The 18,464-nt window shown below is 35.1% G+C and overlaps 1 protein-coding gene across 2 annotated transcripts in view; it reads left to right on the top strand.

The window, feature by feature from the left end:
- The window catches only part of LOC116844729, a 605,932-nt gene that overhangs the window by 133,175 nt on the left and 454,293 nt on the right, over positions 1 to 18,464 (top strand). For both annotated transcript variants that reach the window (XM_032816654.1, XM_032816653.1), the window contains exon 3: positions 12,836 to 12,977. In XM_032816654.1, coding sequence (XP_032672545.1) covers positions 12,836 to 12,977 — 142 coding nt within the window. The remainder of the gene's footprint in view (positions 1 to 12,835; positions 12,978 to 18,464) is intronic.

Here is an 18,464-nt window from a genome sequence, read left to right as displayed (position 1 = left end):
ATAATAAAACTCAAGGTTTACGACACGAACGCATTACAATTAGTAAAAGACCTACGCAAATTGACATGAATGTTAGTCGCAATATTAAAACCGACAAGTTACCGAAATAATATTAAGTAATAAATTAATATTGAGAAGTAGCCGTCATAACTTTGTTGAGTTCAGCTAAAAGTAAACCGATCCTGTGAACGATAACCTAGCTAACAACGTGGCGATATTATCGTTGACAGGATCGGTTTACTTTTAGCTGAACTCAACAAAGTTATGACGGCTACTTCTCAATATTAATTTATTACTTAATATTATTTCGGTAACTTGTCGGTTTTAATATTGCGACTAACATTCATGTCAATTTGCGTAGGTCTTTTACTAATTGTAATGCGTTCGTGTCGTAAACCTTGAGTTTTATTATCACTGAAGAGGGTTCATGGTTGAACCGAAATGTATGATTGTTTTATATTGATTATTCATGTTCAATAAATATTATACGATTTCCTAATACAAGGAAAGTTTTACCCATAAGGTATATAGCACTATTAGTCCTGTGCTTGAACTCGAATTGTCTTTTTTCCTATTTTTTGATTGAAAATTTATTTACTTCGTAATTGTGTGTTTTGCATTTATTTCAATATTTCAGTATTTACTTAATGCAACAATACATACATTTATAGTATATTTATATTAAATGTGTGTATTATTAATGAAAACATGGCTTAAAAAATCGATTAGAACGAAACGCGATGTCGAAGCAGACTCGACACAAACCGCAAAGGGTTAAAGTCATTCGCGAATGTTTCACCGTGTCGCCGAATAGTCTGAGCGGCATGAAAAGCGTTGTTTTTGACAAAGAGCAGAGCGCCGTACATTTTCGTTTCGCCCGCTCCATTGCTCGTGGCCGCGAGATGAGGCAAGGGAAGGCAAGGCAAGGTAAGGTAAGTTTCTCAAGTCTACCGTGAATTTTCATTCAGCGGCCGACGCGGATTTCCGTGAGAACCGTCTCGAGGGGTTTGTATAGGGGGATACACCTGCAGAAAACAGGGGGACAACCGGGCGACCGCGACGCATTTGCGGAGATTTAGAGGGAGCGGTAACGGTGCGACGCGACGCGACGCGATGTGGCTCGGCTCGTCGGGGCTCGGCTCGTCGGCGTCGGATTTCGTCCGTTGGTCGCCTCCTCGGGCACCGTTGAGGAGGTTCTGTAAAACTCGCGTAAAACGAGCAAAAGGAGCGCGCGTAGTCCTGAAGATTATCTTCCCGTCGTGGTCCTCCGATCTTGCTTCTCTCGTCGCACGTCCCTCTTTATCCCGTTCCTCCTTTACTCGCGCCTCACGCTCGCCTCGCAGATGGCTACTTTTTCATCCTTCGCGTTATTAACTCCCACACTTACCTCGCTGTACCTTATACGAGAATAGGGAAGTACCATGTTCTACCTTCGCCTTCCCGACTGTCTTGAGAACGTTCACATCGATGTGTCGATATGAGCGAATCAAACAAGACGAAAGATCTCTTAAAAGTTGTGTTGTCAGAGCGTCTCTTTAAAGTTTCACGCGAGTAACGTTACTGTTTAAAAATTATCTTGATTAAATTATAAATAATAGAAAGCTTTATGAAACTTAACAGGAATAACTGCAGAAAGTTCAGAAGATCTAGAAAATATGAAATAATTTTGACTCAATATTCCTATGTACTTGCAATTTTATCCTAATATTCTAATATTAAAAGTTGACGTAACAAGTCGATTGATTGAGTCAATAATATTTTTTTATTATGTATTTCCTTATACCATCGCAGTTATATTTAGTTATATACCTAATTTGTCTTTTCTGCGCTGATTTCTAATATTATTAGAATATTATAAAAATATTAGAATATAGGAATTAGAATATTATTAGAATTATTAGAATATTATAAGAATATTATTAGAATATTAGAATAAGATTGTAAGTAGAGGAGATCAGCTTTAAAAGTCACACGAGTTAATTACTTGTGTGAACTAGGCACACCATATTTAAAAATGTGACATTTTTTTAGAGTTCTGATACTCTCTTGAAAAGTTCTAGAGCTCTTTGCAACAATTTTCAATAGTTCCGGTCATTAAATACAAAAAAAAAGACTTTCAAAAAAAGGTGCGCTAAGTTCACGCAGCGCACCTAATCAGTAAATTTAACTATTTCTTTAGAGTACCGGTTTGTTTTACAATAGTTCTAGAGTCCTATATCATATATAACAATAGTTTTAAAGAAATAGTTGATTTTACTGATTAAGTGCGCTTCGAGAACTTAGCGCACCTAATCAAAAAAACTATTTAAATTAACTATTTCTTTAGAGTTCCGGTTTGTTTTACAATAGTTCTAGAGTTCTATATCATATATAACAATATTTTTAATGCAATAGTTGATTTTACTGATTAAGTGCGCTTCGAGAACTTAGCGCACCTAATCAAAAAAACTATTTAAATTAACTATTTCTTTAGAGTTCCGGTTTGTTTTACAATAGTTCTAGAGTTCTATATCATATATAACAATATTTTTAATGCAATAGTTGATTTTACTGATTAAGTGCGCTTCGAGAACTTAGCGCACCTAATCAAAAAAACTATTTAAATTAACTATTTCTTTAGAGTTCCGGTTTGTTTTACAATAGTTCTAGAGTTCTATATCATATATAACAATATTTTTAATGCAATAGTTGATTTTACTGATTAAGTGCGCTTCGAGAACTTAGCGCACCTAATCAAAAAAACTATTTAAATTAACTATTTCTTTAGAGTTCCGGTTTGTTTTACAATAGTTCTAGAGTTCTATATCATATATAACAATATTTTTAATGCAATAGTTGATTTTACTGATTAAGTGCGCTTCGAGAACTTAGCGCACCTAATCAAAAAAACTATTTAAATTAACTATTTCTTTAGAGTTCCGGTTTGTTTTACAATAGTTCTAGAGTTCTATATCATATATAACAATATTTTTAATGCAATAGTTGATTTTACTGATTAAGTGCGCTTCGAGAACTTAGCGCACCTAATCAAAAAAACTATTTAAATTAACTATTTCTTTAGAGTTCCGGTTTGTTTTACAATAGTTCTAGAGTTCTATATCATATATAACAATATTTTTAATGCAATAGTTGATTTTACTGATTAAGTGCGCTTCGAGAACTTAGCGCACCTAATCAAAAAAACTATTTAAATTAACTATTTCTTTAGAGTTCCGGTTTGTTTTACAATAGTTCTAGAGTTCTATATCATATATAACAATATTTTTAATGCAATAGTTGATTTTACTGATTAAGTGCGCTTCGAGAACTTAGCGCACCTAATCAAAAAAACTATTTAAATTAACTATTTCTTTAGAGTTCCGGTTTGTTTTACAATAGTTCTAGAGTTCTATATCATATATAACAATATTTTTAATGCAATAGTTGATTTTACTGATTAAGTGCGCTTCGAGAACTTAGCGCACCTAATCAAAAAAACTATTTAAATTAACTATTTCTTTAGAGTTCCGGTTTGTTTTACAATAGTTCTAGAGTTCTATATCATATATAACAATATTTTTAATGCAATAGTTGATTTTACTGATTAAGTGCGCTTCGAGAACTTAGCGCACCTAATCAAAAAAACTATTTAAATTAACTATTTCTTTAGAGTTCCGGTTTGTTTTACAATAGTTCTAGAGTTCTATATCATATATAACAATATTTTTAATGCAATAGTTGATTTTACTGATTAAGTGCGCTTCGAGAACTTAGCGCACCTAATCAAAAAAACTATTTAAATTAACTATTTCTTTAGAGTTCCGGTTTGTTTTACAATAGTTCTAGAGTTCTATATCATATATAACAATATTTTTAATGCAATAGTTGATTTTACTGATTAAGTGCGCTTCGAGAACTTAGCGCACCTAATCAAAAAAACTATTTAAATTAACTATTTCTTTAGAGTTCCGGTTTGTTTTACAATAGTTCTAGAGTTCTATATCATATATAACAATATTTTTAATGCAATAGTTGATTTTACTGATTAAGTGCGCTTCGAGAACTTAGCGCACCTAATCAAAAAAACTATTTAAATTAACTATTTCTTTAGAGTTCCGGTTTGTTTTACAATAGTTCTAGAGTTCTATATCATATATAACAATATTTTTAATGCAATAGTTGATTTTACTGATTAAGTGCGCTTCGAGAACTTAGCGCACCTAATCAAAAAAACTATTTAAATTAACTATTTCTTTAGAGTTCCGGTTTGTTTTACAATAGTTCTAGAGTTCTATATCATATATAACAATATTTTTAATGCAATAGTTGATTTTACTGATTAAGTGCGCTTCGAGAACTTAGCGCACCTAATCAAAAAAACTATTTAAATTAACTATTTCTTTAGAGTTCCGGTTTGTTTTACAATAGTTCTAGAGTTCTATATCATATATAACAATATTTTTAATGCAATAGTTGATTTTACTGATTAAGTGCGCTTCGAGAACTTAGCGCACCTAATCAAAAAAACTATTTAAATTAACTATTTCTTTAGAGTTCCGGTTTGTTTTACAATAGTTCTAGAGTTCTATATCATATATAACAATATTTTTAATGCAATAGTTGATTTTACTGATTAAGTGCGCTTCGAGAACTTAGCGCACCTAATCAAAAAAACTATTTAAATTAACTATTTCTTTAGAGTTCCGGTTTGTTTTACAATAGTTCTAGAGTTCTATATCATATATAACAATATTTTTAATGCAATAGTTGATTTTACTGATTAAGTGCGCTTCGAGAACTTAGCGCACCTAATCAAAAAAACTATTTAAATTAACTATTTCTTTAGAGTTCCGGTTTGTTTTACAATAGTTCTAGAGTTCTATATCATATATAACAATATTTTTAATGCAATAGTTGATTTTACTGATTAAGTGCGCTTCGAGAACTTAGCGCACCTAATCAAAAAAACTATTTAAATTAACTATTTCTTTAGAGTTCCGGTTTGTTTTACAATAGTTCTAGAGTTCTATATCATATATAACAATATTTTTAATGCAATAGTTGATTTTACTGATTAAGTGCGCTTCGAGAACTTAGCGCACCTAATCAAAAAAACTATTTAAATTAACTATTTCTTTAGAGTTCCGGTTTGTTTTACAATAGTTCTAGAGTTCTATATCATATATAACAATATTTTTAATGAAATAGTTGATTTTACTGATTAGGTGCGCTGCGAGAACTTTGCACACCTTTTGTTAAAAGTCTATTTTTTTGTATTTAATGACCGGAACTATATAAATTGTTGCATAGAGCTCTAGAACTTTTCAAGAGAGTACCAGGACTCTAAAAAAAATGTCACATTTTTAAATATGGTGTGTCCAGTTCACACAAGTGTGTTAATTGTCACAAAGTTCATATTTTACATAATAAATGGAGGAGTATATTTTTCTCTATATGATAGATTGATTTGTATAATGTTAGTTGGATGTATGGCTTACGACAGAAACATCGCATGCGGCGTGCATTTACAAACATTTTTTCAAAATTGGACATGTGAATAAGTTTTTCTTGTCTCTATTTTTATTGATTCGCGCATTGATTTTGGAATTTCTTATTGTAATCTCTCTTTAGTTCTGAAAAATGTTATAAGAAAAGCTAATTCAGCTAATTTTGCCTGCATTTGGTTGATAATTTATAGTTAATAGTTTAAAATGCTGGTAAAATTAGCTGAATTAGCCTTTCTCATGACAATTTTCAAAACTAAAAAGAGATTACAACCATAAATTCCAAAATCAATGCGCGAATCAATAAAAATAGGGACGAAAAATTTACGCGTCCAATTTAAAAAAAATGTTTTTACGGTGTAATAAATATATTACAACATAATTTATAAATATAATCTCTTATAATATAATTTTATAAAAATATAATTTCCAAATAACCGTTTGAGTCTTTTGAAATAAAATTATAAAGAAATAAAAGCTTATAATTCTGTGTGATATTATGGCGGATATGCAAAGATAGATTTACGGATTTATTAAAAGGAGATGTTTGTCTCTTTTCACATATTTGATTTAACTGAATCTAACTTTATTTAAGATTAACGGATTACTAAATCAAATATGTAAAAAGAGACAAACATCTCCTTTTAATAAATCCGTAAATCTATCTTTGCATATCCGCCATAATATCACACAGAATTATAAGCTTTTACTTCTTTATAATTTTATTTCAAAAGACTCGGACGGTTATTTGGAAATTATATTTTTATAAGATTATATGTTATTATTAGAGATTATATATATTATTATATATATATATATATATATATATATATATTATTTTTATTATTATAAGATTATATATTATATTATTAGAGATTATATTTATAAATTATGTTGTAGTATAATTATTACACCGTACATTTTTTCAAAATTGGACGCGTAAATTTTTCTTGTCCCTATTTTTATTGATTCGCGCATTGATTTTGGAATTTCTCGTTGTAATCTCTTTTTTAGTTTTGAAAATTGTCATGAGAAAGGCTAATTCAGCTAATTTTGCTTGCATTTTAAACTATTAACGGATTTACGGATTTATTAAAAGGAGATGTTTGTCTCTGTTTACATATTTGATTTAACTGAAGCTAACTTAATTTTTCCACGATAAATATGATTATTAAATTGTTAACAAATAATTGTTTAGCAAATAATAATTGTTAACAATTATTGTAACAAATGTATGACGAAGAGTACACACTTCGAGATCTATACTGTTATTTCTGAGATATACGTGAATGCCTTAGGTATTGAGATCAGCAGTATGGCCTGGAATCTCTCCGTTTCTATACGATACTCGGCTTCGCACGTGTTGTTCGTCGAAATAAAATATCAAATTTTATGCGCTTAGTCCACTTTTTATCCGCGAGATTATCTTCGTTAGCTGCTGTTGCAGAAGAGAGAGTATTGTGATTAAGAAAACAGGAAAAAAGAAAGAAGAAGAGAAAGACTTGCCACGGTCGTATTTTAAGAAAAGTATCCATTATTTTAAGAAAAATCCATTATTTTAAGAAAAGTAGACTCGCACCGTGAAAAGAGGATTTCTGGCAATCGTACGTGTAAGTGAGCGAATTGCTCGATATTTGCGAATGTGTATATATCTCGGTGCCGGAACTCGCGCGTCGATTCGAGGTGTTTGCGTCTTTAAGGTGCTCGAGGTGCTGATCCGTAGCCGGGCCAATAATTTAGACGGTTTCGAGGGATCCCGGCAATAATTTAACCCGGGGAGGCCTAAACCGGCAGCTGTGCCACGACAGCAGGCACGGGGCGACGGAGTCGCGATAAACTCTCATAATTCACTTATGGGATATCCACGGCGTATCAGCGTCTCAGCCCCCGCTCAGCTTGATCGCGCGCGCGTCGCTTAAACAGCGCTTCGTGCCGAGGAACTCTCCATTCAATGCGAATGCGTGTTTCGTAACGTTTGTATATACACGCGCGGGCGCGCGATTATTCATAGGTATGCATTGTGCGCGGGTCCGCGCGGATACGTCGGATCTACTGGAAGCAGGAACGTTCCGAGGATGGCGTGGACCCTGAGGAAAAGCAAGGAATAATCAAGCGTCGTAGCGATTTATCGCGTGATTTGTGTTACATTGCATTTTTTATTATATATAATATATGCAGTCGTAAGCTTGAACAATCGTTTTAGAAAATCGCGTGCGATTTGACTATCATTCTGAAAATATGCGACGGATATTGATCTCGCGCTTCCGCGTGCGTGCGTTTCCTTTCGTTTTTAGGGAGTTATATATGTTTCAAGATATCTCGAAGAGAGACTTGCAAGTTGATTTATCTTACGGTCGAGTTTTGCATCAATAGAATCTCTACGAACGAATGATCGTTTAGTTGCGTAACCCGGTTCTTACGTCCCACTGAGCCTTTTCTCGGGCCAGCCCTGGCGGAAACAAACGGCGGACGTAAATTTTGGTTCAACGTGCCGTAGGATAGACGGATAATTAATTCTATGCGAAGCAATGCCGCGTACGAGTTGTGCGCGAGCCTCGAAGACGCCGCGTGAGGAAGTTAAAAAGTACACCTGTGCACGCGCTGTAACCCACCGAGGGATTAATGGGATAATTGTGAACGCACGATGGGGAATTCAGTCACTGTCGGGCTGCGCCAAAGTGCGTCATGAAAATGCATGTGAATAATAGCGTCTTGTAATCGTAAGAGATTAGTACAAGGAAATTTTCATATGACCACTTTCTCTCGGCTCTCTTACAGGCGATGTGAAGGATTGACTAGAAATTTTACGTCTTGCTTAGATATTCCGGAACTTCCTGACTGAGAGATGTTAATAATATATTCCCAGTTGCTCAATTTCTAATTGCTCATCTCTTTAAGAACTTATTGCCCGTGTAGTCTCTGCGAGAACTGAAAATTTGAAATACATTAATATTCGTATTTTACATATAAAAATATATAATATTAATTATATACATTATATTTATTATTATATACATTAATATTCATATTTTACATTATATTTATTATATTTTAATTATCTTTCCTTTTACTGAGAATAGAAACCTCATATTATTTATATAACAGCACGATTTAAAATAATGGCAATCGAGTCTAGATGACCTCAGGGGTATGTTTCGGATAATAAAAACTATTTTCATTCATAAAATGACTGAAATCAATGACTGAAATATGAACAGACAAGATAAAGTTGGTCTGTAATTAAGGAATGGTAAGAGGGATGTGGATATTTCTCATAGAGACTCTGAAACTACTAATCAGAATATATAATTTATATGTGGTTTTCTTATTTTGCGCTACTCGGCAATTAAATCCGATATCAGGGCAAGATGGTAATGTTGTATGTTTGTATCTTGACTATTACAAAACAAAATATACGGTTGACAGGATTGTAGCGGGCATTAACCTATAGAAGAAGGCTGCTTCTATCATGCTTGTACAGTCGGTTACAACAGTTAATTATTTAACTTCGAAATTCTGAAATATAAGACATCTAACTTCGGTCTTCTCTGCCAAGTAGCAAGATAACGTCAAAGGACGTATTAATGACGTTTTGTTGACGTTAGTAGCATCATTAAAGCGTCATTTGATGTCATGTTCGCTGGGCTTACACTTTAAGATGGAGTATTTTTTTATCTAGACTCTGAATCAATATTCAATTGTTTGTGATTACTTTTAGATGCAATATAAATTAATTTATATCTTCCTCAAAATTTTTTTCATTTTTAGAGAACACGAGCAGATTGGCATCCTTAAATACATTCTAAGTATAAATTTCACTCGAAAAGTAGAGTGATTATTGTAGAGTCACGCGAATTCAAATGGTTTCTCATTCATATAGAGTGAACTCTCCACTCTTAATCGTCGAGTGAATCGAAATGTTACTCGAAATCGTAGAATAAATCTAAATTATTCTACGATCACAGGAACAGATTCACCCTAATCGATTGAAACATTCGTTCATATGGAGTCAGAATCCACTCTAAGCGTGAGTGAAACATTTATTCTTACGATTTTGAGTTGCAGTACTTCCACTATCGCTTCTAGTGAAAGTACTGTCATTTCTTACTTACTTTGAGCGAGATCCCATTCCAAAAAAAATTTGGAGAGTACAATTATAAATAGATATCCTAGAAATTGTAGGCGTACACTAACCGATAGACTTAACACGCAGTGTCATTAGTTACTAGCATTTTGTAAGCGTTTTGAAACATAAATGTAAAACTATCTCAGTTACAGATTATTGATTTAGCACATTTCCCCTACTTCTCTAAATAATCAATAATTACAAATTAATAATTTAATCAATCAATAAAAATTATAAGTCAATAATGCATATAGTTAGAAAGTCCTGATAACCTAATAACTTATTTCTAATAAGTTAGTTACATAATAACATTACCTAATAACATTACCTAATAACATAGTTTGCGAGTTGAAACTAACATGAGTCTCGCCTGTGCATAGATTTAAGTAACTTTACTCGTTTCTTGTAGCAGAAATTTTACTGAAATAGCTGCCGCCACAAAATTCATATTCGGTATACTCGTATTTTTTCCGAATTCTCTCTCTTTCTCTCTCTCTTCTCTTTCTTTAGGGTATCGTTGCGCTAATCCAATCAAGACGTCGATACCAGCGGTCGCGGCTGCACGTTATAATGATCCCTCGTGGTCAGAGATACGTATCGTATCGACCTCCTCCTCATTCCCAGCCGTTTCTACGCCGTGCAACGTGCAATCTGGCGGCTGGTGATGGCCGGTGACGGTGGCAATGGTGTGGCGCTTGCACAATAGATTCAGTTTGATACATCGCCGTGGCACAGGAGACCGTTAATTTCGTGGCCTCCTGCCCCACAATGCCCCACACACCCCCTCGCCCGTCCTGCGTTTAGATTGCTATTCTCCGTCAAACGTCGTTCACGTTAATAACTCATCCAAGTAAATAATAGCAGTTAACGCTACGCGGCCGAGAACACCGTGCAGCCCGTCATTACCCAGATTTCACTGTTGCCGATCGACTCTAGGCGCAATTTGCATTCAATTTATCTCGCTACCGAGCGATCTCTCCGCCAGAGAGGAACAAGCAAGACTGTTGTTTAACGATCAAATTGCGATTTAGCGTTCGAAAGGTTTTGGTTTAGCACGCTTCGTCCTCTGTCCTTCGTCCTCTCCGTCTCTCTTTCTTTCCCTTTCTCTCGCGCGGTAGGGTCGACGTAATGTGATTTACGACAACATTGTGTATGCGGGCACGCTCCTGACGTGTGCAATTTGCATCCATCTTTAAAGTCCTTCCCACGATTTAACAGATGACTCGGTATTCTCGCGGATACTCGGTACGGTGAATAATGTAGTTTTAAAATGCTGCCCGAACTTTTATGAAGCATCAACAAATAAAGGATCGTTCCGATCCACCTCTATATGTCGGGTTTGGCGCGCGGAAGATTAACGATCGTTATCGTGTATCGTGAGAGAGCGCCGTATCGATGGCACGGAGATATGTGCCGTACGCGTTACAACTACGCGAAATTCAAGCACGTTCTGACGTACTTTAGGCAAATCGAACAGCGCGTTCAGTCCTACGAGGACGTCCTCTTGCCGAGAGGAGAGGAGACACACGTGCTTCGACTTTGAAGTCGTTCCACGCATGCCGAGAATTTCAGGCGCGCGTAAGTGACCTGACGTCGTTCATCGAAATGCTTCGGCAAGCTGACATCAACTATGATTCTGACAATGACACTGTCAACCTTCCAAAGTATCATCGTGTGAAATCGTCAATAAATCGCGACAATCAGCCTTACAAAAGCGAAATAGTAAAATTAATTAGTTTTACTATAAGACTAACACGGTAAATTTATTAGAGTGCGGTAAAGTTTTATTCTTTATGACTTTTTTTATGATTTTATTCTTTATGACTTTTTAGAAACGTTTTTTGTATACAAAATTAATGATGTCATTATGTAGCTAGAATACTTTGAAACGTTTAATAGATCCTACCTTAAATTATGATGAATATTAATTATACGTAAGCGAATGCTACACACTGAAAAATATATTCTGCGTTCACAAGTAAATATTGCTGGTATATTTTATAAATTTATGTATCTGTAAATTATCTATTTACAAATCTATTACAAGTTCATCATAGTCACCAAATTTATTCGAAATACATTCTTAATCCTAGTAACTTTAGCGTTTGAATCAAAAATATAAAATTAAAATAAAAATTTACTCACTACGTAGAGTCTAATTTTCTGCGATAAAGTTTTATAATATTCTTATAAAAAAAATAAATGTTTTTAATACATGATAATGAACTTTTCTTAAATTTGTGATGAATATATTAAAAAAATATTATTAAAAAACTATTTTATTGCGAAGATAACTATTACTAAAAGAAGTAAAATAAACTATATAATTGCTTTTCTTAGTAGTAGAATGATATTTTTTCTATGTATACACAGAAAAATATATACTGCATTCAAATAAATGTTACTTGTTTCAAATATTTCATATATTTCAAATATTCAAATATTTCATAAGTTTACATATCTGCAAATCTATCATAAGTTCATTCTAAGCAACAAATTGATTTAAAATATGTTCTGAATTTTAGCAAGCTTAGCATTTCAATCAAGAATATTAAAATAAATAAAAAATTTAGTTGGCTTAATCTGGTTTCTAAGTTGATGACGTGTCTTCCGTAGTTTCCGATATTTAGCATTTTATTACATTGCGCGCGGAAGTTTAAAATATTAGATTAAATACTTCTAAGGGGACAGTTACTAAATGCAATTTGCTTACCACATAGAGTACTAACTGTTTCTTTGATAAAGTTTTAAAATATTCTTTTGAACAGACTAAATTTTTCTTTTGAGGATATATGACAATTTTTTGAAATTGTCATGAGTTTTAAAATTATTATTAAGAAAACATTCTTTGTTACCATTGCTTAAAAGAAGGTAAGCGAGCTGAGTAATCGCTTCTCTTTACAGTAGAATGATGATATTTTTCTCGTGTAAAATACACAGTATTGAAGAAATTTACCTCGGCCTTTCGTAACTTCTGAACGCTCGCTATTTCGACTCGTCACGATCCTTCAAAGTTGCACCATACTTTTAGTCAAGATCATGTGTACTGTACCTCGTTCCATCTTCGTGCTCTCCGCCTACCTGAGCCCTCGATCAGGAAAAAATTTCCCATCGCGGCGAACGTCCCAATTATCGTGCAGCACGGTAATAATCATAGTCGTGCTGTCTACGAGGTGTTCACGAATCGGCCGATCGATGCTCATGTGTTCATCCGTTTCTGTTTCAGGAACAATGCCAACGTCGTCGTCCCGCCCACCGTCGTGGCCGCGCCGAGGAAAGAGCCGCACGAGAACATCGCCCGGATAGCGAAGCGGTATCTCGACGATAACATGCAGCAGGCGTGGATCAATCCTCGTCTAATATCGATGGTGAGTGAATATAAATGCAATGATTATGCGCACGTGCGCCTATCCGTGCCCATTATCCTTGGCCCGCGAGCATGCACACGTGGGGGGTGCACGCGTGCGAGCGAGCGAGCTCTTTCCGAGCCGGCCAACAAATTAGTTTGCGGCCGGACTTCAACATTGGGAAAGTTTCGTGATTAATTTATTGGGCGGAAATACGTGTATACTACATCTCCGCCGCCGCCACCGCCGTTACGGAAGTCGAAACGTGGAGTTTCTAACTCGCCCGGACTATTTCTGCGATTTCTGGTTAGAGAACCCGGGTCGGTCTCGGGCCGATAGCGCGCTGGATCTCTTGCAGCATCGACGAGACAGCGTTGGGATTTCCACGGTGCTGTTCGTTGGCGGGAAATGCCTTTACGATATCGCGGGGCGCGTCGTTCGATCTGTAAAATGGCCGCGCAGAAACTGGCGGCAGGTTTTTACGACTCTACGAAATAGCTCGTGAGATTCCGCGCTAAATTCGTCCTCCGCTTTTGGTGGAATTTTCGCGCGACACACAATTATAATATTCGAAATCTAGTATATATCAGAGGTACTTCCCCTCCCCCATAAGAATAATCAAGTATTTACAAATTTCTTATTCTTATCAGTTTCTATTTAAACTGTTTCTACTTAAAATTTTCGCGCGACACACGGAGAGGATATTATATATAGTTTTTTTTTCATGTAAATTCTTTCCATTTTTACTATATTTTTACATGGAGAAGACACTAAGGATCATTATTTGCTTAAATAAGGTTGCCATAACAAAATATTAATGTTAGTTTTTGCTCATATATACAAGTTGGTTGTAGTATAACCACAGTATTCTAGAAATAGTACACTATATATATAATTTTCTTTACTGCCTATCTATATGCGTTTGAGCAGTATATTTTTAGTGCTATATGGTACAACCAAACTCTACGGATCTTTCAACCACAATATTTATTCTGCAGGCCACAACAGAGAGACAGTAATATTCCTTTGGTTGAGGCAACTATGTGTACGAAGATGTGCTAACTGAATATATAAGAACTATATTTATGAAAACTATATAAATGAGCATATAATAGCAACTTTTAATGCCATATTTATTTCACTTGAAATCACATAAATTGTCTCTCTAACCATTGAATATGTGGACATAACAACTATAGTAGTTTTTTCCGTATAATAGCGCAGGAATAAACTCTAAGGAATATAGTAAATTTTGAATATGGCTAGAAACATAGCAAATTTTTTAATAGCCCATTTCAATCCCTGAAATATAAGTAACATATACGAAATAAATGGTCAATCAATTGCTGTAAAATATCAATCTATTCCTCGGTTACGTAATTCTTACTATAAATTTGTCTTCGTGTATAAACAATATTTTCTTATAGATCTTTATTCTGAACTTTTTTTGTCAATGAAAGTGTCTCTAAATGTGTTTATGCAACCTGATCAAAAGATTTATAAGTCACATTTAGAATTACTTTTATTGATAAAAGAGAATTTAGAATAAGGAGCTTAGTGTGCTATTTGAATAAAATATTTCACTTATTACATTTTATTAAAAAATAAAAACTGTGTCTACAGACTTTTAAATGTATATTATGTTGAAATACTTGGCTTTTCTTATGGACACTTCAGAGATATATTCGTTTGCTATCTGTCAGAACGTCGAGAACTGAGAAAGACTGTATTTCAACATCTTAAAGGTCAGTTGCTAGTTTGCTTGAAAAACAAGATGAGATATTGTCTTATAATGAACTTGTATTCAACACTAATTTTTATCAGTAACAATAAACATGTTAGATCTAGAATATTTTTTTTGAAAGAGAATGTCTTGATTAACTGTAGAGTGTCCGTTACGGGTCCTGTTGCTTTTCGGGGTGTATAAATATCAGACGAATTCCGTTATACTCCATTAAGGCTAGATACTCACCGCGGAACTCTTGATTGATGACATCAGGAATAGGAAAATGCATGTCTAAAATTGTTGCGTGACGTTTCCAAATAAAAATATATTTGTATGAAAGATCATTTCTAATCACTTGAGCATACTTATAAAATGCTCTGAAAATTATCCTTTTTCATTGACAGTCAATAAATAACCGTAAAATTAATGCGACATGCAGTCTTCTCTTTTAACCTATCTTTTATGATTATTTAATTTTAATTTTAGCACGTTCATTTTACGGCTATTTATTACATATTAAGGAAAAAGAATAATTTTCGGAATATTTTGCAATTATGCTCAAATGATCTGAAGTGTTCTTTTATACAAATACATATCTTTTTATCCTGAAATGGCATGCAAGATCTTCCAGCGTGTCATTTCTCGCTTCTAACGTCACAATCCAATATGGCAACGGTGAGTATCCAGGAGCCTTAAGGTGGATGAGTGGTCGAGCCAGTGTTGCTGACGTTTCGAATATTGTGGAAATAAATCACACACAGCGCCGACTCAAGTGTCTCATTAGAGTCGTAATTGAGCCACTCAAACGCTCCGCGTGCCTTTGATTCCAAGATTAGTTTGCAATCAGCACAGAGCTGCTCCGCACGTAACCCAGATACTTCTCATGAAATGTAAATTTAACAACGAATGAATGCAGAAATAACTGTAAGTCGGACGATCTCATTATCATTAAGGTTTTTCTCCCCGTTAATATGTTGCTTTTCAACGATTTCTCCTGAGAAGCAAACAGAAGAAGGCGAATAAAAAGAAGGTCGCGTAAACATTTGAAATTTTTTACTTTCTTACATAATGTATCTCATATTTTCAGTTTCTTCATTAAATTTGTATACCTTTTTCAATGCACAATTTGATTTATATGTAAAAATATATATGAAATTATTGAATAACGCGGAGATAACTCATTTATTTTATATATAATATAGTAGAATTCAGAATATGTTATGAATAAATTTGATACTTATGATGAAAACTTGTGATAGATTCGCGGATATAAACTTATATTTGGAAATATTTGGAACAAATATATAAATTTCCAATTATTTTAAATAATTTATGCAGCTCTCTTCTTCATAATTCATAAAATTAGAAATTTGATAAAAATTTGATAACATATTCTTTTCATCAAACTGCTCAAATTGCTCAATTAGTTTTATTTAAATTCAATGTCGCCTAATTTCTCCGTAAAAATCTACCGGAATGTTTATTATGCTGGGTATCGATTTAGAAAAAAGCATATTTTATAATTGTCTAAGAGTACGTTGTATTGTTCTATGTAGAGAGTTTGTTTAGTCTATTTAACGCGGTACTGAGAGGGTTAAAGAGTCAACGTCATCGTTCCAAATCTGTTTCTCGTCACGTGTCTTTCCTTTCCGCGTGTCCGTAAATTCGGGTTATGCCGGCATTCCAAACACGGTTACCAGTTATGTCGTTGGCGGCTTGGCACGACGCGCATCGGACTGCGCTTCAGACAGGTAGAACGAGCGAACGGGTCATTAAGCGAGCCAATAACAAACTCGTGATCCACATAACCCTTCGTTATGTTCGCGGGTGCTATTAGCCCGTGCAAGGCAGCAATCATTGCCTGCAGGTAGGACTCGTTTTGTAACATGCCGAGGCGGGCCGGTCGCGTCGTGCGAACTCATTATTTCCACTTCTTCCCGCCCCTCCTCCTCCCTTGCCTCTTGTACATCCCCTGGCGCGATCTACTTCTCGCTGCTCCTTTTCGTGGCACCTTCCTCGGTATTCCTTTTTCCCTCGTTGCAGCGACCTTATGTAATGTCTCAGTTGCGTGTTTCTCTCCGTGCACGCGGGGCTTGTTGCGCCGATGACTCGACTGTGCGAGCGCACCTGTGTGCACAGCACGCGACGAGCCCCTGGCGGAGGAACGCAAGGTGCAACAATGAGCATTATCGCGGCATGACGAATTGCGAATACCCGCGAGTCAGATGCAAATATCAGAGCTCGATCTTGAAATGTTACCTTAAACTCCGACTGAATAAAAATACACACACGCAGGCAAATATTATTCTACTACTAAGAAAAGTGATTATTCAACTTGCTTTCCTGCTTTTAAGTAATCAATTATCTTCAACGAAGAATCTTTCTTTGATAACATTCTTCAAATATACTTATCATAAATTTGCGAAAAACTCAATATCATATACTCAAAAGAATTTATTCTCTTTTCAAGAATATTATGACATCTTTCGAAGAAAAATAAAAAATTAACTTCAACTCTATGTGATAAATAAACCATGAAGTTTTATTTTAATTTAATATTCTTAATTGAAATATTAAATTTAGCAGAGCTTAGAATGTCTTTTGAATAAATTTGATATTAAGACTTGATTTGATGATAAAAACTTGTAATAGATTCGCGGATATATAAACTTATAAAATACTTGGAACAAGTAACATTTACTTAAATAAAGTATGTATTTTTTGTGTATATTATCAAAAATTGTGTAAAATCAAAAAGAAAATAAAGTTCTACGTTTTCTTGGTATTAATAATAAAAGGAAAACAGCATTTAATATAATCTTAATACATTGAAGAAACATACTTAAAACTTTATTTGCGAGATATAAAGTTTATTCATAGACATAAACTTTATGTCCTATAAATAAATTTTCAAATATTTGTTCTATAGTTTAATTACAGTGTTCTTGTGCATGAGGTTTTCAGATATGGTGAGAAATAATGTTCTGTCTAAATATATGGGCACACAAAGAGTCGTATCGAACGTCATCGGCGCTCTTCAGTCGACATTCTCTGATTGTTGTTCCAATAGAAAGATTTATCTCTCAAATGAAGCACGTACGAGACTCTCCGATCGCCTTTTCCCCGTACACTTTTCCCATCACTTGGGCCGTGGCGTTGGCGCGTGCATTCATCGGCATCGCGGTGATTTACGATCATTCGGTATTGCTTACGCCCGGCGGCTTTATTAGCATGATTGGAGGATAGATCGCAGTGCGTGCAACCGGATCGTCCTTTGGCTAGGTTAGCTCGATATCTCGATCTTCTCGCCGGTGGCTCGCCACAAGTTCGAAAGAAGTCGTCGTTCGGTGCCGTAGTTACCGGCGCTTCGTCAGAAGCCAACGACACTATCTGTAATTTGTTACGAGGGTCGCCTCGTTACGACCGGCTCTAAATCCTTACGATCTTCTAGTCGCTGCCCACGGCGACGGGGTCCCCGCCCTCTCGCTAAGTACCGAGCCTTCGAGCGTAATCCAAACCTCGGTCTTAATGAATTTTCTGATTTAATAAGAGAGTCGCGTGTGGTGGATGGGCGCGTAGCGCCGACGACATTAGGTGTTGCGGACGAAAGTCGTTCGCCGAACTCTGCGTAGATACGCGCTCGCTCGCGCACTTGGCGCGTAATCACCTCGATAATGGCCCCGGCAAGTCTTTACATCAAAAACTCGAGCGCGCAATTTATCCGACCGATTCACCGCTGGACCGACCGTGCCAAACTGGTTCTAACGTATGGATGTAATGTA

Source organism: Odontomachus brunneus, unplaced genomic scaffold, assembly GCF_010583005.1.
Source record: "Odontomachus brunneus isolate Ranch 3 - 2012 unplaced genomic scaffold, Obru_v1 Obru_scaffold_045, whole genome shotgun sequence".
Lineage (NCBI taxonomy): Eukaryota > Metazoa > Arthropoda > Insecta > Hymenoptera > Formicidae > Odontomachus > Odontomachus brunneus.
This window is presented reverse-complemented; position numbering and strand designations above follow the sequence as displayed.